The sequence below is a fragment of the Myotis daubentonii genome, chromosome 17 (genome assembly GCF_963259705.1).
Source record: "Myotis daubentonii chromosome 17, mMyoDau2.1, whole genome shotgun sequence".
NCBI classification, from domain to species: Eukaryota; Metazoa; Chordata; class Mammalia; order Chiroptera; family Vespertilionidae; genus Myotis; species Myotis daubentonii.
This window is the reverse complement of record NC_081856.1, coordinates 40,436,376-40,463,483: the sequence shown is the minus strand read 5'-3', so window position 1 is coordinate 40,463,483 and position 27,108 is coordinate 40,436,376. Positions and strand designations below refer to the sequence as shown.

Here is a 27,108-nt window from a genome sequence, read left to right as displayed (position 1 = left end):
AGCTGAAACACAAAACCATCTGAAGTTCATTCAGTGAAAATTCTGGAAGGAAAATCTCTAGGAGGAAGAGCCAAGTAAATGACCCTAATTCTCTCACCTCCATTTTCATCTCCCTTGTGAAGACTTTTGTTCTCCCACTTTGAATTATGCTGGGTGACAAAATCTGGTCCAAACATGAACAATAGGTCCACCCTTCGTTCTCCTTAGAACAGAATAAATAGGTGGCCAATTTGAAAACTTTACTAAATATTAAGATAGAACAAAACATTAAAGAAAATCACAAAAAAGTATGTTTTTGATGAGATAATTATAACCATACAGCAACCTTAAAAGATTAGATCAGTTTTACAAATATGGTTCCTTCCCTTTCATCTCCCTGCCTCTATATGACAGGCATCTCATTTGCCATTAAAAAAGAGCCATTTTATGTTATTCTTGGACCAGGATTTAGGAGCCCGATTTAAATGTCTCAGACTAACTAGTCTTCTCATGCACTTCTTGCCTGCTTTATCCATAGTGGATTAATGGATTTTTACAATTCATACAATGAGTTATCCAAACATTTGTCTGAAGATAGAACTGCCAACATATTGAGTCTGTGGGCAAATGATATAAAGGGTTATTATAATCATCATTACAAAATGACTTTAATCATATCATTATAACCCATGCACAGTAACAATTGAGTAGTTCTTTCCTAGAAACACATATGGAATGAGGAAGGAAAAAAAGTAACCCTGTAGCAGAAAATTATGACCTTCTATACTCTGAGCTAGAAAAGAGTTTAATCACTTTTTCTTTTTTCTATAAAAAATAAAATTAAGCCCAGATAATTTGGCTCAGTGGTTGAGTGTTGAACCATGAACCAAGCAATTACTGGTTTGATTCCTGGTCAGGGAACATGCCCGGGTTGCTGGGTTGTAGGCTCGATCTCTACTGGGGGATGGGGGGGGGGGGGCGTGCAGAAGGCAGCCAATCAATGTGTTTCTCTCTCATGGATGTTTCTCTCTATCTTTTTCCCTTCTTCTCTCTCTAAAATCAATAAATACATATTTTTAAAAAAGGAAATTAAATTAAAAGAAATTAAAATTAAAATTAAGGTGAGCTAGAATTTGGAAAAGTGATGTTTCATCAGTTCACCTAACCAGATATATTTAAAAGTTTTCAATACTTATGTTAACAATAAAGCTAAAAGGAAAAGGAAATAAATATTCCTCAACATTTTATTTATTTATTTATTTATTTATTTATTCATTTTTAAAATATATTTTCAGAGAGAGAGAGAGAGAGAGAGAGAGAGAGACATCAGTGATGAGAGAAAATCACTGATCAGCTGCCTCTTGCATGTCCCCAACTGGGGTTGTGCCCTGACCAGGAATCAAACAGCTGATCTTCTGGTTCATCGGTCAACCACTGAGCCAAACCAACTGGGCAAACATTTCTCAACATTTTAAATGAAGGAAATCACATTTTTCTTACAAGTGTCAGGATTTTAGAGTCAAAGCATTGCTTATCAATTGTTGACTTATTGGCAGGGCTCAGTGATTTTAAATTCAGTTCAATGGGTATTCAGTGGGATAGAAGGCACTATGTTCGATGATAGGCGAATAATAATAAGGCTTTTCAGGTACCTTCAAGCAGTTCATTATCCAGTGGGGAAGACAGAACAAGCATTAGAAACACTCCTAGGAATGCATGTTTCTAAGGTTTGAAAAAGAGAAACTGCAGTGGTTATTTACATACTTATTGTTTATTGAATCAGTTTTTAGAAATGAGTTTTTTCTTAACACGTTAATAATTCTTACCTCTATACTTTGCTATATTGCTCTGGTGAATTTAACTTTATAAAGCTCATTTCATTTAGCATTATTACATTTAACAGAGAAAAAGGCATTAGGTGTGTGCTAATGACCTCCATTTATAAATAAAATATTGTGTCATAATTAGACACAGCTGGACTTGCTTTCTTCTTTTGAAGTGATTCAAGGAGAATTTTTCAGATCAGTTATATTTGAATTAAAAATGTGAATTAAAAATTAAAATGCCAGGCAGCTGCAAATCAATAGGCAACAGTTGCACTGTGAAGCCTTTATTAGATATATATTAGATACCAAAATTTCAAGTTATAACATTTCAGTAAAACACATAATGTTTGGTTTTCATTAATAAAATATTTTGTATATAAGTAGCAAAATATTTGTCAAAATGTGGGTCTGTCATCACTTCCACTTGCAAAGGATGAAGACTGTCAATAAGTCCTATTTTCAAGAGCATCTTGGATTTTAATAGACAAACAATAGGTAAAGGGGACAATTGTGAAATAAATGAGTAGAATATGTTTCCTCTGATGTCACTTGAGGGAAAACACTTTGGAAGATCCAAAGGAAATAAAACATTTAGAACGAGCCTGTCTCGGTGTGGCTCAGTGGTTGAGCATCCACCTATGACTCAGGAGGTCATGGTTCGATTCCCAGTCAAGGAACATGCCCTAGTTGCCGGCTGGATCCCCAGTGGGGGGCGTGCAGGAGGCAGCTGATCAATGATTCTTTCTCATCATTGGTGTTTCTCTCTCTCCCTCTCTGAAATCAATAAAAATATATCCAAACAATGTTTTTTCTTACTGTGGTTTCTCATAAGAGTTAGGCTTATTCTCTTTGCACTCCCACTGAATTTTATAGATACATCTCTTGTAGCATGTACCACAATGGATTATAAGTATTTGTATGTCTCTATTACTAGACTGAACTTTTTGAGATAGACATTATTTCTTACACAGTTATGTTCTCAATAGTTCCCAATACATGCTTGCTGTTTGAATGTTTCAGAAGTGAGTATTAGATAACAGTAGTTAATTCATAGAATCATTACATTTGAAAAGTATAGAGAATCTTACTGGTCACCTTGTAGAGGATTTTTACTTTACAAGAGGAAAACCAAAGCCCTCAACGTTGAATGACTTTCCCAAAATTATTAGCATGGTGACACTTTCTCTGTATATACTAGGTACCCCACAAAATATCCAGCCAATAACATGATAAACTTATTCTTCTCTCTCTGGTATTTGGATGACCTAAATCTCCTTTGACTAAGTAAAGACTCTAATGAATTTGGATTATTCTTGGCATCTTTTGCTAATCTTTTCTTCACCTTTCCTTCGTGGCAAATGACAGGACTCTTTTCTATCTCCCTTTCAGTTTAGTGTTACATGACGCTCATCAGAGATAGTGAAGTAATTAGGGATGCAGTACCATCACTATACAGCTGATAGTAAGCTTTGCATCTCCTTTCATCAGATCTAGGATGTGGTTTCTTGAATTTCACTCTGTCTGGCAGGGTAGAGAACATGGATGAAAGCAATTGGATCAGGCACCATCTAGATAAGACTAAAACAATCCTCGTAGGCAGAGGGGACATTTGAAGTATATGCAGCAGCCAGTTCACATTATAGAAGATAGGCCCACCCTTTGTTGCTGAAAGCCACAATTTCGTGCGAAATCTTGGATTGCAGGCTATTCCTAAGCGATTAGATTTTTGGCTGAGACTTCTGCAGTCATTTCCCACATGCTTTCAATAAACAACTACTACCTTTTCTTACAGTTGGGAAGCTTGCTATGACTTTTTCTTCTTGCACTTTGTCAGCCTATGTAAATAATGTCTATATTGAGTATGGTGCTTGTCTTACAAATCCTAGGCAGTTTGATCCATTTTTGCCATGAATCTACACTAGAAGATGGGCTTGATATTCTTGGTATTCCGTTTAGTTAATTCTGGATTCCAGCTGGGATCAAGAGTAATTTACTCTTTTCTAATGAAGAATTCAGTAACTATTTCAACCAAATTTATTTATTTATTTATTTTTTTATTGATTTGAGAGAGACAAAGGGAGAGGGAGAGAGAAATAGAAACATCAGTGATGAGAGAGAGTCATTGATCGGCTGCTCGCCACCAGGGATCGAGTGCACAAACCAGGCATGTGCCCCAACCTGAAATTGAATTGTGACCTCCGGGTTGATGCTCAACTACTGAGGCATGATGGCTGGGCTCAACCAAATTTATTAAATGTCTAGCATGTAGTATGGTCAAACAGGATGGTTATGACATGAACCTTTAGGAACATACTGTTTGAATGTTATAGATTTCCTATACCTGTTGCATATTGTGCAATTGAGCCTAATCATATTACACTAAAAATAGCACGACCATAAAATTTGAGGTGCAAACTGGGGTACTGTTGAGAGTGAAAGGAGTTGCAATTAATAATTACACATGATCAACAGATTAAATGACTGCCCTGGGCAAATGGGAGAGCGTCAAGCAAACTGGAACAGTAACTAGGAAACTAAACACCAGTGTCTATTATAATTGTTTTTTCACATTTTAAGTATGATAGTTATTAGGGAGCAGATTGGGTTAAATATAACTATATTATGATAGCTATTAAATGCCAGACACCAAAGTAAAAGTGTACTCATATTTAGTCAGGGAAACAGAATATATTCATATAACTACTTAAAGCAATTGTGTATTGTGGCATGAATATTGGACAAGGAACCAGGAGACCTAGATCTGAAAATTTGCCTTGAAATTCAATCTCTCCCTTTGTTCAAAATACCCCTCACGTGAATAAAATGATACTAATTCTTCATAGGATGGTGTGAGGAGGTGGTAAAACATGTGACAGCAGCTAACAGAGCTATCAAATAATGAATGCTTGATAAAGGGTTGAGTTTGCTGATTTCCTACTTTAGTGAAAGGCAGCCAGAGTGGAAGTCAGAAACGTATTCTCTTTCTAAAAACTTTCATTATGAAGAACTTTTACTATGACCAATTTTGTCCCATTCATACCTCTTAGTGTTTTGAAGTAAATTAAATCTCAGACATTACATAATCTCATCCATAGGTATTTCTGTATGTTACTAAGGATTCTTTGTTTTAGCATCATCACAATATCATTATTAACCAAAGAAAACAATAATATCCGATTATCATCAAGTACCTAGTTACTATCCAAATTTTCAGTTCTCTTATAAATTTTTCCCCAGTCTTTTTTCTTTAAAAAATTAAGGTCCAAATGAGGGCCACGAATCCTTGTGTTTAGTGAATGTCTTTTAAGTTTCATTTAGAGTATAGATTCTTCCATCTCTTTAATTTTCCTTGCAATATATTTGTTGGAAAAATTAGGACTTGTCCCATAGAATGTTCCATAGATGGCAGTCCCATGGTGCAGTTTGATGTGGTCCTTTGTCCTCAGTATTTCCCATAAATTGGTTGGTGGATCTAGATGTTCAAATAAGTTTTTATTTATTTTTTTGGCAAGAGAACTTCAAAGGTTGTGTTTTGTTCTTCCACCAGGAAGCACATAATGCCTGGTTGATTATCTTTTATGATATTAGCAGCTGTTGCTATTTTATTGATATTTAATCCATTTGTTCATTAATGGTTTTTAATTTATTTCTGATACCATAAAATTAACTTTTTTTGTTTTTAAGTATTTTTTATTGATTTTTAAAGAGAGAGGGAGGGAGAAAAAGAAAAAGGAATCTCGAAGTGAGAGCAGAACAGATTGGCTACTTCCTGCAGGTCCCCCCCCCCGCCCCCCCCCCCCCCCAACCGGGGATCCAGCAAAAACCATGCCCATGCCCTATGCCTAACCAGGAAATCTTTTAGTCCACAGAACTATGCCCACACTGGCCAGGGCTTTTTATTTTTAAACTTATGGAGTGTTCAGAGTTGTAATTAACATGAAGATGTAATTAGTAACATCAGTTATGCCTATATGTCCGAACTTCTAATATTGTCCTATTTCACTTTAAAGATATGTTCATTGATTGCTAGGAGGGAACAAAAATAGAAATAACTTTATAATGCTATAAATGAAAGATGATTAGAATATGATTTTCCCAGACTCTTTTAATATAAATGGCTCTATGCTTTTTATGACATAATAATTAAGAAATAACCTCCTATATTGCTAAATACACAAAAAGTAATTAATAAAGCTTATCTACAGTAACATCCACTAAATTTTTCATTACTTCTTGGCTTCAAATCCCAATAATTAAACCTCTAGCTTATTTTCTAGGAACAAACAATGTATACTTTCTCCAATGCTGTGCTCTTTTGTTATCACTGATACAATATTGTTATTTTAATTTAAAATGACAGTATGGTCCTATAGCCATAGCTAAGCACTTTGAGTTGCTTTTCCAATAACACTGATTAACTTCGATGAACCAGTCATATTCTTCCACCCAGTTCCTGGTTAAGAAATAACATGTTATCATCTGACAACTGGCAAAGATTAACAGTCAGCTGTGGCCATTGCACGGTGACTCACCCAGGGATCTAAACCATGACCTTGACCTCATTATCATGCTATTATAACCTACTGAGCAAAACAGATTTCTGAAGACAGGAAGTAAAAAATTCTGCTATTTGTGTCTTCAAGCCTACACCATGCACATCTGTGTCCTTTCAGTAATTCCTTTAGCAGGTGTTTTGGATATGGATGAGGAACCGAAGGCAGGATAGTGTCCTGAATATCACAGCTGATCGTGTCTGTTCTCTGGCTAAGCAAACCTCCACTGCCTGTCTAGTGACTAGCGGACAAGTTCAAATTCTTTAGCACAGCATATAAGGTCGTAACATAATTTTGCCACAACCTATTTCTCCAGCTTTATTTCTTGCAACAGCTCCCTGCTTCCTTCTCTGCACACTCCAATAACAGTAATTTTCTCATGATTTTGTGACTGTTCATGTAACCGTGCAGCATATATCTATTGAGTCCCTATAATATATGACAGTTTGATTGGCCCCGGGGAAACTGGGTTAAAAGGCCTACTCCTTGACCTGCCCTTAAAGATTTCTTGATCCAGTTGAGGGGACAATGAAATAATTGGCAACAATGCTGGGTGATGAGTGCTATCTGTCAGCAATGTATGTACAGTGCCTGTGGCAAACAGGTAAAAGGAGAAAGGGAGGAGGAGCATCTGGACAAAGAAGTGGACTGACTGAGTGATGTGAGAGTAGGTGAGGTGATCTAAACGGAGGGGATAGGAAATCAGAGCGGTAAGAAACTACACGTTCAGTGGTTGAAGAGGGAGATGTGTGGGTCGTCTGGGTTGGATAGAAGGCTAGAGGTAGGCAAGAGCCGAATCCCAAGTGAGAGTTTAGACTTTAATTCTCTGTGCCGGCTTCCCTTTCCAGTATGAGTTTTCTCTTTCTCCTGCCTAACCAATAATGATGACACAGAATCCTCTCCCCAGAAATTCGTTCAACAAGTATTTGTTGGAACCCCTATTATGTTGCTTGGGGGAACATTAGTAAAAATCCTGCTCTGTCCACCTGCTTATATTCTAGCAGGGGAAGGTGACGATCAGTGATAAACGTAATAAGTGGTAAGTGCGATGGAAAAAGGAAAAGGTTGGGTAAGGTAAAGGAGACTGGAGTGACCAGGGAGTGGGTGGGGGCAGTCTGGAGTAATTAAATAGGATGGATAACTGAGCAAAAATGTGAAGAGTGAGCCAAGTGAATATCCTATTGAAGAGTGTTCTAGACAGTCCCTCTTTATGCGGTGTTGGGAAAAGACTATAGAGCTGTAAGGAAAGAAGCAGAGAGATCTGTTTGGAAAAACTGTAGGAATGCCAGCCATCTATGCATATTCGTGTGCAGAGGAGCTGTACTGATTCCAAGCATTGTGAGCCAGCCAGATATCTAAGCAGAGTACTGAGTCCTCAGTCAATTCTAGTGATGTGACTAAAAAAATTTTTAATCCTCACCTGAGGATTTTTTCCCATTGCTTTTTAGAGAGAGTGGAAGGGAGGGAGAAGGGAGAGAAAGAGGGAGACAGAGAGAGAAACATCGATTGGTTTCTCTCCAATCGATGTGGGAGAGACACATCTTTTGGTTGCCTCCTGCCCAAACCCTGACCAGGGCCGGGGGTGGAACCTGCAACCCAGATACATGCCCTTGACTAAGAATCAAACTTGAGACCCTTCAGTGCACCAGCGATGCTCTGACCACTGAGAACCACTGGTCAGGGGGTGATGTGACTATTTTAGTTTAGATATGCCTCTTATAACTTAAGAAATTACCAGTAAGTAGCTCTTACTCTTGTAAAAGCGAAAGTCTACAGACTCACAGACTTCGGAAGCTGGTGCTCCTATAGAAACCGAACGACTTGTATTTTGGAATTAGTCTATGGCCCGTCAAGACCTTGAGAATTCAATGAAGATGGCCAGTTACTTACAAAGTTAAATAAGAACAATGCAGTTTTAAGTTCAAATGTGTTCATATATTTGAGGGACATGCCCACGTAAAACCATAATTCCATACAGGATACAGAGAGATGTGATAAACATTTTAGGTAAAATAGCCAACCAGAACAAACAATACATTTCTAAGGTCCATATTGTAGTAAGGTCTAAAGATAGATATTTTGGCCCAGCTGGTATGGCTCAGTGGTTGAACATCCACCTATGAACCAAGAGATCTCGGTTTGATTCCTGGTCAGGGCACATGGCGGATTGCAGGCCCTGGTTGTGGGCTCGATCCCCAGTGTGGGGCGGCAGCTGATCAATGATTCTCTCTCATCATTGATGTTTCTATCTCTCACTCCCTCTCCCTTCCTCTCTGAAATCACTAAAAATACATATTAAAAAAAAGATGTTTTGAAGATACTTTACTTTCTTTAGTTCTGAGCATAGCAATCTTATATTAAATTGGGCCTACTATGAAAAGTAGCCCTTTTAAAATTCTGTGATATATATATATATATATATATATATATATATATAATTTTTATCCTCACCTGAGGATACATTTATTGATTTGAGAGAGAGAGATTGGTTGCCTCTGGTATGCACCCCAAATAGGGACTGAACTGGAAACCCAAGCAGGTATCTTGATAGGGAATTGAACCCAAGACCTTTCAGTATAGGGACAGCACTCTATGTAATATTCTATCTATGTGATATGTAAGTTTTTATTTTGAGAAGGTGTATGACGATTTTAAGATATATTTACTCCTAAGGATTCCCTTTATTTTTTATTTTTTTAAAAAAATATATTTTACTGATTTTTTTACAGAGAGGAAGGGAGAGAGGTAGAGAGCTAGAAACATTGATGAGAGAGAAACATCGACCAGCCGCTTCCTGCACACCTCCCACTGGGAATGTGCCGGCAACCAAGGTACATGCCCTTGACCAGAATCGAACCCGGGACCCCTCAGTCCACAGGCCAACGCTCTATCCACTGAGCCAAACCCGTTTGGCTAAGGATTCCCTTTAATAGGAAAGACACAAATAGTTGTAGTAAAGAAATGTAAAAAGGAATCACAGCAATAGTAGTAAGCTTACTCATTTCTCCCTCAGTCCTATAAGAAGTCAGATGTCCCAGTAGTACCTGCTCATGCACATGGCATTTCAAATGCTGGCACTTTCTCCAGACAAGTGAGAGCCAGTAGGGGTGCAAACAGACAGCTGCAGGCACGCCAGGCGATGCGGCTGGTAGAAAACAGTGCAAGGCCCAGGATATGACTCTCTGCTATAAAGGAAGCCAAAGTTGTCCAATTTGCACAACCGCTTTTAGTTCACATTTTATGTACTCAAAATAACGATGCTATTTTCATCTCAGAGTTTCAGCCTCAGAGTCGGATGTGTATTCTGACTTCTGTTTCTGCTTGGGTTGATAGTCGGCTGGGGAATGGAGGCGGTGTTACTTTAAGTCTGGCTCAGAAATAGTTGAATAAGGTAGAATAGTCCACCTATCCTTTTGGTTATTTTTAGTGCTGCTCTCCTCCCTTTTAAAGGAGCTCTTAGATATTTTAGAGGCACAAAGGGTTTCCTAGGCTAAAGTCATAGGTATGTGGACTTACTGGTACTTGTCATTGAATATTAGTGGGAAGGAAAGTGTGACTATTAGAAAACTCAACATTTCAATTTTAGGTTAAAAAAAAAAAAAGCTCAGCCTCCCTCGAAGTGTTCTTTGTGCTTCTTTTCCACTTCCCAGTTTCTCCTCCATGATCTCTTCTGCAATGCGCATAGTGTAGTTCTCAACCTTCACTATCCCGTAGTCACTTGGAAATTTTAAGAACATAGCCATGACAGGGGTCCTAACCTGAGCTTTCATCTACGGTTGGATCCAGGTGGTATTTTAAAAAAGTGACCCATAAATTTTTTTTTAATCCAGGTAATTGTAATGTGCAGCTAGGGTTGAAAACTCCAAGCTGGAGTAAAAAATATCTAGGTTCTACCTGGCTGGTGTGACTCAGTGGTTGAGCGTCAACCAGGAGGTCAGGGTTCAATTCTCGATTCGGGCACATGCCTGGGTTGCGGGCTCAGTCCCCAGTGCGGGCCGTGCAGGAGGCAGCCCATCGATGATTCGCTCTCATTATTGATGTTTCTATCTCTCTCCCTCTTCTTTCCTCTCTGAAATCAACACAAATATATATTTTTTAAAAATCTAAGTTCTAGATGCAGTGCTGCCATTTACTAGCTGGCTGAGTTTAGTACACAATTTCAAATAGGATGATGAGGTTGGATTAGAGATTTATAAAAATTTTCTAACTCTACCCTGGTGGATGTGGCTCAGTTGGTTGAGTGTCATCCCATGAACCGAAAGGTTGCCATTTCGGTTTCTGGTCAGGGCAGCTGAGCGATGTTTCTCTCTATACCTCTCTCCCTTTCTCTCCCTCTCTAAAATCAATAAAAACATATTTTTTAAAAAATTTATAACTCTAAAACAAAATTAAATTGAGATTCATATGGTATCATCTAATATGCTCAGCTCCAAAGAGATGAAAATGGAATTATGTAGAGTATAAGAGTTTGACTTGAATCCGGTGAGTAATAATAAAATAAAATAAGCACTTAAATAAACTTTTCCCTCTTCCCAGTTACAAGGCAGGGGAGAAAAGAAACAGAAATTTAAGCTTAGAAATCACAAGAGAGTCTAGGGCTGCTTTGTCTGTTCCCAGCTCTCTTAAATTGGGAGCTACTAGTAGTCAGATGGTACCTGGGGAACAGAGGGAGGAGGGACAGAACTGACTACACATCAAGAAGGTAAATACAATATAAACCCCAAAGGGCTTTCATTACTCATCAGACAATAATCTGGCCTGGCACTGTAACAGGAGAGTGTGGAAGGCAGGGTAGGGGTGTGTACATATACTAACCCCCAACTCTGTCATCCACTGCGCTTACTGAGAGCACCCAGGAGAGGAGGTGATCCCTGGCGACCTATCCCCAGCCAGGTCGGCCCCAGCCTCACCTCTACCCTTCTCAGCCTGCTCCCTGCCCTGCCCCATCCAGGGGGTGGTGGGGCGGCACCCAGTCCCACTACCTTCTCCAGGAGCTGCTTTTCCAGATGCCCTCGACCTCTTTCCCGAGCCCATCCATCTCTGTGCTTTGAAAACCAGACTCTAACCCGGTCCCCTAGCTTCGGTCTCCTCTCTAGACTGGGCTGGCCTAAAAAGGCTCAACAGACCGAAGCCCTTGGCCCAAGCGCCAGCTCACACTCAGCCCGCCCTGATCCTCAGTCCTTGTACCCTCACGGCCTACCATGTCCTCCTCCTCCTCACACCTCCCCCGGGCAAATCCTAACTCTCCAATCTCTAGTCCCCACTTCCCCACGCTCTCTAAGTCTTCCCCTCAGTACCTCTCCGGGCATCTCCCCCCTGTTTTCCAGAACTTCCTCATCCCCCCCCCCCCCAAAATCGGGCATCAGGTCTTTGACAACAACTGAGCTTGCAGCTCGCTCACACCTCCTTTGCTCTCCACCCAAGTAACCCCGGGCAACTTCCAACCCTGACATCCAGGACCTCCCGAGCTGCGCTCTCTCCCCTTCCCTCCAGGACCCCCCACGACACCCCAGCAGCCCCTCCCCGCGCTCAGCTCACACTCTAACCTCCAGCCCCACACCAGGGCGCTCTCCTCCCCCACTGTTCCCGCTTTTCCAAAACTGTGGGCGCCCTTACTTCCCCATTACACCCCATCTCCGGACCTGCTATTCCCCCGCCCCTCCCCCCGCCGTCCCCACTCCTTTACCTCCCGACTTGACCCACTGGGCGCCCCCATCCAGCTCACCGCCCCCCCGCCCCGCCCTCGGACGCCCCCTCCCGCTTCACTCTCTGCACACCCCGGCCCTCAGCCCCACCCCTCCCCTCCCCGCCTCTTCCTGCCGGGCCCCAGCCGCAGATCGCACTCGGGAGGGGTGGCCGCCTCCCGCGGGGCGCCCGTGGGGCCTGGGCCTGGCTGCCGGGAGGTGACGCGGGTCCCGCGGGAGGAGCCGGGAGGCGGAGGGAGGAGGCGGCGCGGACGGCGGCGGCGTAGGGAGCGAGCGGCCCCCGGCGCCGACTCCACGGACTTAGGGGGCGGCGGCAGCGGAGGAACCTCGGGCCGCGCGTGATGTGGGTGGAGAGGCACCCGACCCTGCGAGGCGTCCGAGTTCGCTGGGGCCCTAGCCTCGGGACTGTCCGGCGCTAGCCCTGGTCGTCCCTCCTCCCGCTTTCGCTTTTCCGCTCTAGCCCCGAGGGTCCCCGGCCCCGCGACCCCCGCCCCCCCGCCCCGGGAAACCAGCCCCGCGCCCCCTCCATCCTCCGCTCCCGCCTCGGCGCCCCTGCGGCTCTCGGGACGCTGCCTCCCAGCGCTCGGGGCGAGTGGCGGGGACTCCCCGGGCGGCTGGATCGCGGCTGCCGTTCTCCCCTCGAGGGGCGCGCGCCCCCCGCCCCCGCCGCGGCCGGACACACTCGCGCGCCGCCCTCGCGCCCGCTCCCTCCAGTCACCCCACCCTGAGTCCCCGCCGCCTTACTCCTCGCCCTCCCCGCCGCCCCGCGCACGCCGCGTCCGGCCCGGCCTCGCCTCCCGCGTTCCTCTCACCCGAGCCGCTCACTTGCCAGCCCTGCGCCCCCGGAGGCTGGAGAGACGCTTCCCGGAGCGCGCTCCCCAGCCTCCCTCCCCCTGCGCCCGCCCTCCCCTCCCCTCCCCCCGCTCTTTCTTTCTCGGGGGCGGGGGGCTGTCGCCTCGGATTGAAGGCCATTGATTTGTATGTATTTGTCCCGGCGCCGGAGGCTGCCCCAGCCGCCCGCGCGGGTGCCGCCGCCGCCAGCGGAGTGGCCTCCCCGCGTCCCTAGGGCGGTCAGGCTCCGCCAAACATGTCGGCTCCGGTCGGGCCGCGGGGCCGCCCGGCTGCCACCCCGGCGGCCTCCCAGCCGCCTCCGCAGCCCGAGATGCCCGACCTCAGCCACCTCACGGAGGAGGAGAGGAAGATCATCCTGGCCGTCATGGACCGGCAGAAGAAAGAAGAGGAGAAGGAGCAGTCGGTGCTCAAGTAAGGACCCAGCTCCATCTTCCCGCCTCCCTCCCTGCCCTCCGCCCCCACGGCGGCTGCCCCGCGGCCGCCTGCGCGTCCGGGATCGCCGCCCTCCCTCCCGCCGGCGGCGCCCGGGCCACGAGGCTGCCGCCGGCCGGGCTGCTTGCGGGGTGTGAGCGCGGGGTGGTGTGTCGGAGAGGGAGGGAGGGCGCCGAGGCCGGCGGAGGCGAGGGCGGCGAGCCGGGGGACGTGGTCATCTTCCCGAGCGTCATGCCTGAGTTCCCCGCGGGCCGCCTCGGCTCCGGGGCCGGCCCGGGTCGGGGCTGAACCCGGCTCCGCGCGCCTTCCCGGCCGTCGCCCCCGCGCGGGAGCCGGGACCGGGGCGACGGATCCAATATGGCCGTGCACAGGTGCCAGGGCCGGCCCCGCGGAGGCGGGCGGGGACGCGGGCGCCGGGGGCCCGTCCCGCGCTGCCGCAGGGCGGCTCGGCCCCCGGCGCGGGGAAGAGCCGAGTGGCCCACGGTCGCCGAGGCCAGGAAGGCGGCGGCGCGGGCGAGGGACCTGTGCGCGGGGCGCCTCGGGTGGGTGTGCGGCCGTCGCCATCTTCAACCCCTCCCCCGCGGCCGGCTCCAGCACCCTGCGCTCCGCTGCTCTTCCTGTTTGCAACTAGGAAATCTGCTTAATCCTTACGAGACTCGAAATCTAAAGAGACTCCCGTGCCTACCACGACTGCAGTTTGGGGTGCTTCCCACTCACAGCCTCGGCTGCCGGGGTCTGGCCGCGGGGGGCAGAGGGTCGGCGGCGGCCAGGCGTCGGTTCGCGGCGGCAACTTCAGCACCGGGAGCTGTCCAGCCGGAGCTGGGCGCCGCTTGCTTGTTAGTCTAGCCAAGCGATCTGTTTCTACAGGTTTGCTTTTAAATGCTTTGCGGTGATTTGATTTCTCAGTAACTGTGAGAAGGCGATGGTGCAGAGGATGGGTAACCTTTTTATGTTTTTTTCCCCCCAAACTCAACTTTTTTCTTTTTACTGGAATTTTCACTAACAGATGAACTTAGTACAGTTTCTATGCCGAAGTGGGGCCGTTCTTTTGTGTGCGATCACATCTACTTTCCCATGTTCTCCACAGGAACACACCGCGGAAAGTGTAGAATTCCTCTATGTAGGAACGAAAGCACTAACCTCTAATCATGTAAATTTTAAAAAACAGGTTGTTGACTTCAGTAGTCTTTTAAAAACATGTATTTTCTCTTCCCTATGATTTTATTAAAAAAAAATACATTTCTTACTGATTTCAGAAAGGAATGGAGAGGGAGAGAGAGAGAGAAACACAAATGATGAGAGAGAATCATTGACAGGCTGCCTCCTGCACCCCCCACACTGGGGATGGAGCCCGCGACCCAGCCATGTGCTCTGACCGGAATCCATCTGTCACCTCCTGGTTCATAGGTCGTCGCTCAACCACTGAGCCACACTGCCAGGCCTTCAGTAGTCTTTAATACACTTACAAAGAAATAATTTTCTGCTGTTATAATTACAGTATTTAGTGAAAAATATTACTTTAAATAATTTATGATAAATGCATCAAATATTTGTACATGTTTGAGAAAAATCCCATTTATCAAAAGATACTTAAGGACTAAGAGCAAATGTACTTCTCACATATTAACTGAAATAAAGAAGAATTGCTTCTTCAAAGATCATTTCTGGGTTGAACTACTTTTTGGGACTGTGATTTATTAGTAGGCTTGGAGATGAAAAAGATTAAGAGATTTAAGTAGCTTATTTCAACTGATAGAAGAATAAAGCATTATTTGTAAAAGCTTTTTTTGAGCATGTCCCTGACTTCACTCTGCTACATATACTGACAATTCCAAACTTTGGATGACTTAAAGCTGGGCATTTAGATATATTAATATATATTTTTATTTTATTGCTATAAAATTAGTGTTCCCAAAATGATGCTCAAATAAAATAGTTTTATTTATTCGACCCACATATTTAAATGTAGAATGTATTTTTTATTTCATTATAGAATGCTAAATAATAGCACTTATTGGGAAACTCACTATAATTTCAAATTTATTTATTGTTCTAATGTATATATAGAACTTTAAATGAACTTTTGAATATTGAATTAAGAATTACTCAAACAATATGTTATACCAGAAAAAAGTTGTGAAAGGGTTGGCTATTTCGGTGGGTACACATAAACCTACATATAATACAATTGTGCATTCATATCTTTACAATTTAGGGAGCAACATATATTATCTAAATGTATTCAGTCTATGAATTTACATTGATAAAAGTATATTCATATTTATTTTAAATATATATGTGCATTTCTACCTAACTTAGTCTTGGAAGAGGTCATAGCTCAAAATGACCTACATGGCTTCAGAATTATTTTTGTTTTCACTTTAACGATAACTTATTTGGAGATTAAAACATAATATATTTCAAATGTTATTATATATGTTTTTTAAAAGTGCTTTTATCTTTTGTAATAAAATAACAGTAGGCCAGGAAAATGAGAAAAAGAATAGACTTTATATATAATTATAATAACAAGAGACAAAACATTTTCAAGAATTTGATAATTTATGAAGTAATATATTATCAATATAGGATATTAAATTTCACATGCTGTATATAAGAAAAAATACTAGTATTCTTCAATGGCTGTTATTCACATTAACTTTGAAGGGACAAATATCTGGCTGTGACTATACTATATCCTTTGTTTCTCTTTAGTGATATCCATTTAATTTCATGTTAACATCTATTCTGAAAGAAGGTCATGGACAGAGAGAAATAAACTGAAAATCAAATTCATACCTGCTATCTTTTAACAACTATGTTAGAAAAAGTTGGATGTGTGAAAAATTGGAACTATTTGAAAATATTTTTGCATGATCTGTGAGTTTCTATGTTATGTTAAGTATTCATCCAAAGTTGGGTATGCATTATAAGATGATATATGGGAGTACAGGAAAAAATATTTAAAATTACATTTACATTTCTATTTTTATTTGAAAAAGAAATTGAGCTTTACTAATAGTTAATATGTAGATTGACAATATTAAGATACATATAATTTACTTATAAATATTTGTGTATTAAGAGGTTCAGGCCTGAGATATTTTTAATGGGAGAGGTGAGACCACTATAGTAATCTATTGCCTTGGGCGCCAGAAGAGTGAAAACTATTTATATTTAATTCTTAGCAATGTCTTCCAAGCCTAGCTGAACATCCACATACCTAGGAAGTTCTGTCACCATCAACTAATACCATTTTACATGTGAGTGGGATACTAGAATTTTGGAAGCATTTTTATATATCTATAGATCCCTAAATAGATCAATACTCCTTTTTTTACTCTCATATGTGTTCCATTAATATTTTCAGCTTGGATAATTCCATCAAATTCTACAGTGTCCTTTTACTGATTAATGTTTTTAAGCCTTTTAAGTTGTTTTTCATGACTCTAAACTTCTTGAGGGCAAGAATAAACTTATTGGAGTTTGTGTTTTATAGCATCCTTAAAGACCTGTGCAAAGTAGTTACCTAATAAGTAATGTCGATTTGACTTGTGGTAAGTTATTGAGGTAGTTTACCAGTTTTGTTGGGAAAATGGAGAATTTATTTATTTATTTATTTTTAAGAAAAACATAATTTAAAAATTTCTATTTTCCTATTTTCCAGTGAGGCTTTTATTTTTATTTTTTTAGGGGGGAGGGAGGGTGGGGTGATATAAGAAAAAAAAAATAGAGGAACACAAACCCACTGAAATCAATAGAAAGGTATTCATTCAGTAAATATTTATTGAATTTCTACTATGTGCATATCACAGTCTTTCAGATGAGGTGTTTTTGTAACAAATTAGAAATTATGTTTCTTGATGTGTAAATTATCTTTTCTTCGATCTCAGTTTAGGTTTTCTGTTAATGTCAAGGGGATAATTTCCTTCCCAAATAAAGGAAGATAATAAGTAAAAATTTTCCTGATAGAACAAGGTAATAATTTAGCTTATATTTAAAACAGATGAGCAGTTCTACATTTTTTTTAGTAATTCAATTTTTTAGTAATTCAATTTTTTTTAATATCAATTAGTAAGTGCTTTCCAAAGTTAGTTTGTAAACTTCTTTATTTATTAGGTAATATGTGTGTGTATGTATGTGTATATACATACATATATATACTGTATATATACAGGACATAGTACAGTTTCTTACAAAATTTCTAATTATTTCCCCTAGTCAGAGGCAACTACTGTTGCCAGGATATTGTATAGTCTGCAAAAGAATTCTGTGTCGAAGAGTAGATATGTGTATATATCAAATATTTTGTGTTTGTGTGTGCACATGCATGTATGGATATATGTGTGTAAACAAAAAACACAAATGTGTCCTGAAAGTTTACTTTTTAGAAGATAATTTCCACACCCATTAATATATAGTTGCCTCATTCATTTTAATGGCTGTGTAATATCCCATTTTACATATGTTGTGTAATTTCTTTAACTAGTACATATTTTTGGATAAGTTGATTCTAATTATTTTGCCATTAGAAAAAACACTATGTTAAATACGTTTTATTCATATATCATTTTCCCATATGTATGAATATATCATGGGGATAAATTTTTAGAAATGGAATTATTTGGTCAAAAGTTCAGCATATTTTAAATTTTAATAAATATTCCCAAACTTACTTTCATAGAGGAAGTATACGTAAGTGACATATACTAGGGAGACTTTCCAGCATCATTGCTAATTCAGTGTGTGGTAATCTTTGCCAATATTTTGGTGAAAAATATGCCATTGTTGATTTAATTGCAGTTTTCTTATCAGTGAGGACCTTTTACATTTGTGTAGAGCCTTTTCTGTTTCTTTTTCTATTGCTCACTTTTAGTGATCTGGAGAAGCTCTTTATACGTCTTTTGTTTTACAGTCTTGTTTGTGCCTTGTTTTACTGGTCAGGATTTTTTAAAAATGTATTTGAATATATTACTTTTTGTTTTGTGGCTTGAGATTGGCGGTATACTTAGAATGACCTCCCTCATTCTATTTTTTTTAAAATATATTTTATTGATTTTTTACAGAGAGGAAGGGAGAGAGATAGAGAGTTAGAAACATCAATGAGAGAGAAACATCGATCAGCTGCCTCCTGCACACTCCCCACTGGGGATGTGCCCGCAACCAAGGTACATGCCCCCGACCGGAATTGAACCCGGGACCCTTCAGTCCGCAGGCCGACGCTCTATCCACTGAGCCAAACCGGTTTCGGCGACCTCCCTCATTCTAATATTTAAAAAGAACTACCATATTTTCTTCTTATAGCTAAATGAAGATTTAAGAATGTGGCATGTCAGATAAATGATGTAATTTAATTATGCAGACTTTTAAATAAAAATGATTATATATATATATATATATATATATATATATATATATATATATATATATAAATAACCATGGCCATTGCCAAAAATTGAAAACCTATAGTTTTTAAGGATTCAAAATGCATTCTAAGATTTTAATTGACATTTTATGAGAAAGTACCTAGTAAATTCTTTATATATGTTCTATATTTTAAGGTAACTAGGACAATTAATACATTCTTGTTGACAATACATATTGACAAAGAACTGATTAAACTGCATGATGAACAGGGAGGTAATAGAGGCAAAGGTGATGGACCAGATGGACTTTGACCTCAAACTTTACCGATTGATAACTAAGTACTAGCTTACGTTATTGAACCCTCTGAGCCCATGTTTCCTCCTCTGTATTATCAGACTAATATTAAAACTCCTGTCCCCAGCCCCCCAACTTTACCTTTCATTTGTAAAAGAGAGTCAGTGCATGGTCAGGAAACTCACTTGAAGTGGTTCAGAAAGTCTGCAGCAGAAGGTTTAGACAGAAACGAGTCAGTAGAAGAGATTGGAGAGAAGGCAAGGATCAGAGCTTAAAGCACTGTTGGTAATGCTGTTCTTTCAATTTGGACTTAATCCTAAAGGACTGTGTTCCCAGTGGGTGGTCCATTGTAAGTGGATATCAATGTTTTTTTTGAATGAATGATTAAATCTGGCATTGCCTAACAGAGTGGATAGCAGCTAAAATCTCAGGAAATGATTTCCTTTGGGATTTAATGGTAAAGAAGTTTCATTGTTTACTTCTCTTGAACATGAGAGCTATTGGCTATGACATATGGTGTATGCTCTTAATTTAATTCAAGCAGTGGGCAACAAATGAAATCACTGAAACAAAATAGACTTAGTAAATATGATTTTTCCATTAAAAAGCATTTCATTTAATAAACATTTGTTCAAGGATGTGAGAGTTTAAGCCACCTTTTCCTAGTGATAGTCCACCCTTTTTTTGCTATGGTGTGGAATATTTTTCTACTTGAAATAGTTGTTAACATTTTAGAAACCATCACCAACAGAAATTTCCTTGAGCAATGGCGAAGGTGGTATTGCAGGGGTGGAAAGCTCAGTGGATCTTCAGAGAGAATATGTGGAATTGGATCATCTTCTAGGTATGCTTAAAAAAACACACCCAGAATTTTAAAATCAAGGGGACTTGAGCACAGACATTTAAATGATCAGCTAGTACAGAAGGGTATGCACCTTTGAGGAGAAAGCATCTTTGACCAGGTTCAGTTGATAAGTGGCTAATAAAGGGTATAAAGAATATTAGTATAGCCCTCACCGGTTTGGCTCAGTGGATTGAGCGTCAGCCTTCGGACTGAAGGGTCCTAGGTTCAATTCCGGTCAAGGGCACATGCCCGGATTGCGTATGGGGCGTGCAGGAGGCAGCCAACCCATGATTCTCTCTCATCATTGATGTTTCTATCTCTCCCCCTCCCTTCCTCTCTGAAATCAATAAAAATATATTAAAAAAGAATGTTAGCATAAAGAATGTTAGTATAATGGGCAGTGCCACTCTTCTGGTATGTTAACAAGAACAAGTTAACACGGTAACGAAGTTAAGCCAACCAGAAGGTGCATGTAATCAACTGTTTCATCCGAGGTAACCTCTGGTTAAGATGGCCTAACATCAGAGGTTCTTTGCTCTACCTGTAGCTCATGTTTAGTGTCTTACAGTATTTCCCCCTTACTTTCTAGCAATGCTCTTACAGTGAGTTCCGTTCTATTTTTGATATAATAATGAGAGCCATGATACCTCCAGAGACAGTCTTGTTGTGGTACCATAGTTGTCTTAGCTGAGCTCTGAGAGGGCATATTGTGGAACTGGAAGAAAGAAGTGGAAATTCTTTGAGTGTAGTATTCAGTTTTTATCTTAAGACTTATCCACACAGGCTTTTCTTCGAATTTGAATATATGCCTGGAATTGAGGAAAGGAACTAGCATTTGTTGAGTGTTTACCAAGTGCTAAGATCTAGGTCACAAAGCTTCTAAGTACCAGAACACAGATCAGTACCTAGATCTTTCTAACTCCAAAACCCATTTTCCCCCCCGTCACATTGCTGTTATTAAGTCTTCTGGAAAACAGTTAAGAGCCTAGTGCTTAAGGGCTTGGACTTGAGTCGGACAAATGTGGGTTTGAATCCCAGCTGTTACTTGGTAGCTGTGTACCTCAGTGTGTTTGTCTGTAAAATGGGGATAATAACACCTACTTCAGAAGCTGTTATGAGGATTAATTGAGTTTGCATTTGTAAACCCATTAGAATTCCTAGTTCATAATAAATACCATTGATGGCTATTTAAGCTAGAGATTATCAATCTAGTTTATCATCAATAAATACTTTTATGAACCCCCAATTTTTCAATGCCCGTTGAAAGGACATTGTTACTTTCTTTAATAAAGACCCAGATCTTCCAATAGTATTTCTTGTATTAGTTTTCTACTACTAACAAACATAGTGCCTTAAAACAACATGAATTTATTATCTTACAGCTCTGTAGGTCAGAATCTGAGAACGGTCTTTCTGCCTTAAAATCAAAGGAATTGGCTGTGTTTCTCTCTAGAAGCTAGAGGGGGAGGATGTCTCCTTGATCATTTAGGTTGTTGAAAGAATTCACTTATCTGAGGTTATGTGATTGAGATTCCCATTTCCTTGAATGCTGTTCTAACCTCCTAGCGGCCTGCCTCTCCCTAGTGCTTGCACGTGGCCTCCTATATCAGTGGGGTGTTGAGTCCTCCTGATGCCATCTCTCCGACCCTACTTCTGTGGGCATCTCTCTGCCCACAGCTGGGAACGTTTTTTCTCTTTTGGATTCATATGATAGATTGGGCCCACTAGATATTCCAGAGTACTCTTCCTCGCTTAATCACTTCTGTGGAATCCTTTTTCGCTGTGTAAGAACACAGATGTACACGTTCCTGGAATTAGAATGTGAACATCTTTGAGGGAGCCATTATCCTCTGTACATTTCTCAAGTGAGTGCCACTTGGGTATATGTTTTTTATAAAGTAGAGATTGTTGCCCTGGCCGCAGTGGCTCCGTGGTTGAGCATCGACCTATGAACCAGGAGGTCACGGTTTATTTCCTGGTCTGTGCACATGCGCAAGTTGCGGGCTCAATCCCCAGTAGGGGGCATGCAGGAGGAAGCCATTCAGTGATTCTCATCATTGATGTTTCTGTCTCTCTCTCTCCCTCTCCCTTCCTCTCTGAAGTCAATAAAAGTATATTTAAAAAAATAAGCTGGAGATTGTCCTCTTATTTTTTAAAAATGTATTTTGCTTTCAGAGATACAAATTCCAGAGTGACATCTCTGAAATAATATTTTGCAATGCACTTTTCCATGGGTTCATAATACTTTATTGCCCTCAATTCGCTGCCAATCCGCTCTTCACTTTTTATTTATTTAACAATTTATTCCTGAATTAAAATGTTGTTCTAACCGGGGGGTGGGTGGGGGAGGTAGGGATGGGGGTCTGGGGACCAGCAGTGTGAATTGTTCTGGGCTCTGCACATCAATGCTTTTGCTAACTAGTCATTTTCGTTAATAATTGTATTTATTTTTATAGAGGGAGGAATAAATAATATTGTCACAGGACTAATGTATGAAGAATTCTTGAAATCTTTCCAAATGCAGTATTTTCATTATCATTTAAAAAAGACTCAGCATGTACTTTATATTGCAGTACGAGTAAATAAAGATTTGGATTTAACCTTTGACAAGAATATGGTTTCTCTTGGAATGTTCGGTTGAAGAGCCATTTCTTACTCTACAATAAGGGTGCCTGTTTTTTTCTTTCTTACAGTTATTAGCCTAGAGGTCTGACTTAGTGAACAGGTACAGTATGTATTATGACTTAAACTTTATGTCAGTATTTAAAATACAAATTGTCTTAGGTATATAAAACATTAAAAGTAGTTGTGAAGCAAAGTAGAAAAAGAGTAGTGTTATGTGATAGGATCCACTAGATATCAGAGTCCAGTCAGGAGACAAACTAAAATAGTAATTTGAACAGAAACATTTTAATATAAAGGATTAACCTATAGCACTAAGCAGCCACCTCTTTTAGGGCTGAGGCTCAGTACACCAGCAAGGAGCAAACTTGGGAGAGAGCCCCCTGCCTCCACGGCTAAGGCTGAGACTCAGCCCCTGTGGGAGGGCGTGGCTGTGGCTCATTGCTGTCACAGCCTGGGGCAAACCAGCAGGACATCCTCTGGGGGGTGTGGGGGTGGGTGTCAGTGGGGCTTCTGAGAAGCCGGCTGGAGTGCTCAGGAAGTTCACTGGGGAGCCACCCAGTGGGGTGTCAGCGAGACTTGTTGGGATTCTGCCTGCTGGAGTGCTGCTGAAGCTGTTGGAAAAATGCCCCCATGGGGTGCCGGTGAACCCTGCTGGGAGGGTGAGTGCCACCAGGTGTCCTGTACACTCCTGGCAAGCAAGCATCCCAGAAAAGCTACAAAGCACCCAGAAACAGAGCAAGTAGCCCCTTATTCAGTTAATGTCCCTCTGGCTCCCTCTACTGACAAAGCGTAACAGGGTGCCAACTGGTAAAGAGGAAATAGTCCAGATCCAATGTCACAAAGCAGGACAAGGAAGGGTGGGTTTGGCGCTGAGAGGCAATACATTTATACATTTACAGTAGGCGGTGCCGTCCCCAAATATCAGTAGCATGAAACAACGTAGGTTTATTCTGTTTTCTCGGCTCACTTGGGATCTCTGCTCCACGTTGTCCTTAGTCGGGATCACAGGCTGATGGAGAAGCTATCTGGGGCACAGAGCAGATGCAAAGAGGGACTGTGGTAAATAGCAAGCTGTCTCTTAAAATTTCCTCTCAGAATGTGTATACAACTTCCGCTCACACTTCAGTGGCCAAATTAACTAACATGATTATGCCTACCTCAGGGTAGAGAAGTGCAATTCTACCATTTTTGGAGGGAGAGTCAGAGATACATTAAAAAAAATTATAAGATTGACAGGATTGGCATTAGAAAATTTGGCAATCTCTAGAATAGTTATTTAAAATTCTCCCTTTAAAATTTTGTTTTATTTGCTTTGCCGTTTTTATGAATTTTAGTGAAAAGTAGCATCAACATAAAAATTGGTACTCTTGACTTCGGGTCACACAATGAAGGTATTCATGTGTGTAAAACAATGAAGTTGAAAACAATGTTAAGCAGCAGGGAAAATGTTTTTGAGGGTTAGATACAAATAGGCTTTATTTTTATAATTTTGCATTAACTTCTATTTACATGCTACATGAAATATGGAATGTCCCTTTATGCAGAAAAATGTTGTTTCATTCATGTTCAGTCTTGGATGGTGATAAAAACCAAGAGTTAGAGATCTGGCTTAGGGTCCCAGTTCCATCATTTATCTATAGTTTATTTGGAAATAAAGAAATTTATATTTAATGTTAAGTTAAATAATGATTGGCATATTAATTTCACAACGATTTTGTTAAATATTTATAATCACCTATCTTTGTATGTCATGTTAAAAAATTTGAATTTATCTCATTGGCATATTTGATTTGAGTGAAGAGTTTAGAAATAAGAGTATGATAGGGCAGTGGTTCTCAACCTTCCTAATGCCGCGACCCTTTAATACATTTCCTCGTGTTGTGGTGACCCCCAATTTCTTTGTTACAAATTGAACATAACTAAAGCATAGTAATTAATCACAAAAACAATATGTAATTATATATGTGTTTTCGATGGTCTTAGGCGACCCCTGTGAAAGGGTCGTTTGGCCCCCAAAGGGGTCGCGACCCACAGGTTGAGAACTGCTGTAATAGGGTCTATTATGTCAATAAATTCATTGAGTTAGTGTCAAAAAGTCTAACTAGTGTAAGAATTGTCACCAGTGTGTTTCCACTGGTGTTGCCACTCTGTGGTCTTCTGTCTCTATACTGGGCTTTCCTTGCATTGCTTGTACCATCTTAAAATCAAATTTAAACCACCCCCTAGTTTAAAGGCCTCTTTAGACTTCCTATTGCTTGGTAAAATTCAAACTACTTATTTTTGCTTACAAGGTCCTTCACAGTCCTTTCCCAACCTGTCTTTCCAGCTTCATCTTCCACCTCTTTCATAAATCTTTTCTTTGAGCTATAATAACATTTTTACTGTTTCTCTAGCATTGAAGTAGGGAAGAGGGATATGTATGGAATAAACAATTCAGTGACTTAATATAAAAACTTATGCTAAAAACACCTTTTGAAGAGACTCAGATAATGATAAGGATACAAAACTCTCATTATTCGTTTTCTTCAGCTTCAATAGGAATCTTTTGGAATTGTTTTGGAACACATGCTTCCAATCTGCCACCAGATTTTGCAGCGGGAATTTATATAACCATGCCATAGCTCACAATTTACTGTCTCACAATTTACCATATGTTTCACTATTTCCAGTGTTTTCAAACACTGTCTATTTCCCACCCTTTCCAGTTCACATTTCTTGGTTTTATCCTGGCTTTTACTCACAATTTCCATTCATTTCTGTGATTCATGAATAATCTCTGGTATAGCCTTCCGCTTTAGAGTCAGTTTCTATTCTGGTTCTCTTTCCTGGAACCTTTACTAGATAGACTGTTACAAGCAATGCTTAATCCTCAGTTTAGAACTCCTGATTCCAGGCCTACACGCAGCACTCTAATCTCAATTCTTGTTTTTATGGCTTTGCTTCTTGTCTTTTACCTTTGTCTAAAGTTACTAGAGTCAGAAAGATTATTATTTAGAGTTGGGCTGGCTTTTGTAACAATGTAAGATAGTAGTTCTAGTAAAATTTTCCCTTTTATTAATCTTGTTTTTTGTCTTGTTAGAATATAGGGGTATTTCTGTAGTCTAAATCTAATCAATTTAGGTAGCTTTATAAGTAGTTGGATCTTCCTCCTCTTCACCCTCTTCCTGTTTTTTGTTGCTTTTTAAATTTTTATTGTTGAGATGATCACAGATGTCCCTCTTTGTCCCCACATTGCCCTCCTCTACGTAGTTCCCACCTTGCCCCAGGCCTTCACCGCACTATTGTCTGTGTCCATAGGTAATGCATATATGCATATAAGATCTTTGTTTAATTTCTTCCTGCCCCCTCCTTCCCTCCCCCCTTCCCTCTGAGAATTGTCAGTCTGTTCCATTTCCATGTCTCTGGTTCTATTTTATTCACCAGTTTATTCTGTTCATTAGATTTCTTATTCGTTTGTTTTGATTTTTAGATTCAATTGTTGCTAGGTATGTATTTGTTGCCATTTTGTTGTTCATATTTTTGATCTTTTTCTTCCTCCTCTTCTTAAAGAATACCCTTCAACTTTTCATATAATACTGGTTTGGTGGTGATGGCCTCCTTCAGCTTTTTCTTGTCTGTGAAGGTCTTTATCTGACCTGCAATTCTAAATGATAGCTTTGCTGGATGAAGTAATCTTGGTTGTAGTTCCTTCTATTCATCACTTATAGTATTTCTTGCCACTCCCTTCTGGACTGCATAGTTTCTGTTAAGAAATCAGCTGACAGTCATATGGACATTCCCTTGTAGTTAACTAACTGCTTTTCTCTTGTTGCTTTTAAGATTCTCTCTCTGTAGTCCTTGGCATTTTAATTATGATGTGTCTTGGTGTGGTCCTCTTTGGGTTCCTCTTGTTTGGGACTCTGTGCTTTCTGGACTTGTAAGTCTATTTCTTTCATGAGTAGGGGAAGTTTTCTGTCATTATTTCATCAAATAGGTTTCAATATTTTGCTCTCTCTCTTCTTCTGGCACCCCTATAATTCAGATGTTGGTATGTTTGAAGTTGTCCCAGAGGCTCCTTACACTACCTTTATATTTTGGATTCTTTTTCTCTTTGCTTTTCTGCTTGGGTGTTTTTTGCTCCCCATATTTTAAATCATTAATTTGATTCTCAGAATCTAATACTCTACTGTTGAATCCCTATATACCATTATTCTTTATTTCAGTCAGTGTATGCTTAATTTCTGACTGGTCCTTTCCCATTTTTTTGGTGGTTACTAGAAGATTCTTGGGTAAGTTTTGAATTCTTTATCTAGTAGTTTGTTTTCTTCCATTTCTTTCATTTGTGACATGTTTCTTTGTCTTTGCATTTTGGCTGTTTCCTTGTGTTTGTTTCTATGTATTGGGTAGAGATTGTACGTCTCCTTGAGTTGGTAGAGTGGCCTTGTGTAGTAGGTGTTCTCTAGGGCCCAGTGGCTCAGCCTCCCCAGTCACCTGAGCTGGGAGCTCTAGGTTCACCGCTTTGTGGGCTGTAACCACAGTCTTGTAGTTGAGACTTGATTGCTGTTGGTGTGACTAGGCCAGCTGTGGGCAAACTACGGCCCGCGGGCCGGATCCAGCCTGTTTGAAATGAATAAAACTATTGAAAAAAAAGA

The 27,108-nt window shown here is 40.9% G+C and overlaps 1 protein-coding gene across 37 annotated transcripts in view; it reads left to right on the top strand.

Annotated features, from left to right (window-relative positions):
• Positions 1-12,798: 12,798 nt before the first annotated feature.
• Positions 12,799-27,108, top strand: part of RIMS2 (regulating synaptic membrane exocytosis 2) — a 341,566-nt gene continuing 327,256 nt past the window's right edge. For 20 of the 37 annotated variants that reach the window (XM_059671964.1, XM_059671956.1, XM_059671942.1 and 17 more), the window contains exon 1: positions 12,800-13,326. In XM_059671964.1, coding sequence (XP_059527947.1) covers positions 13,151-13,326 — 176 coding nt within the window. In that variant the 5' untranslated portion in view covers positions 12,800-13,150. Of the gene's footprint in view, positions 13,327-27,108 lie in introns of all 37 variants that reach the window. The other 17 variants (XM_059671957.1, XM_059671958.1, XM_059671968.1 and 14 more) reach the window with 2 other exon arrangements.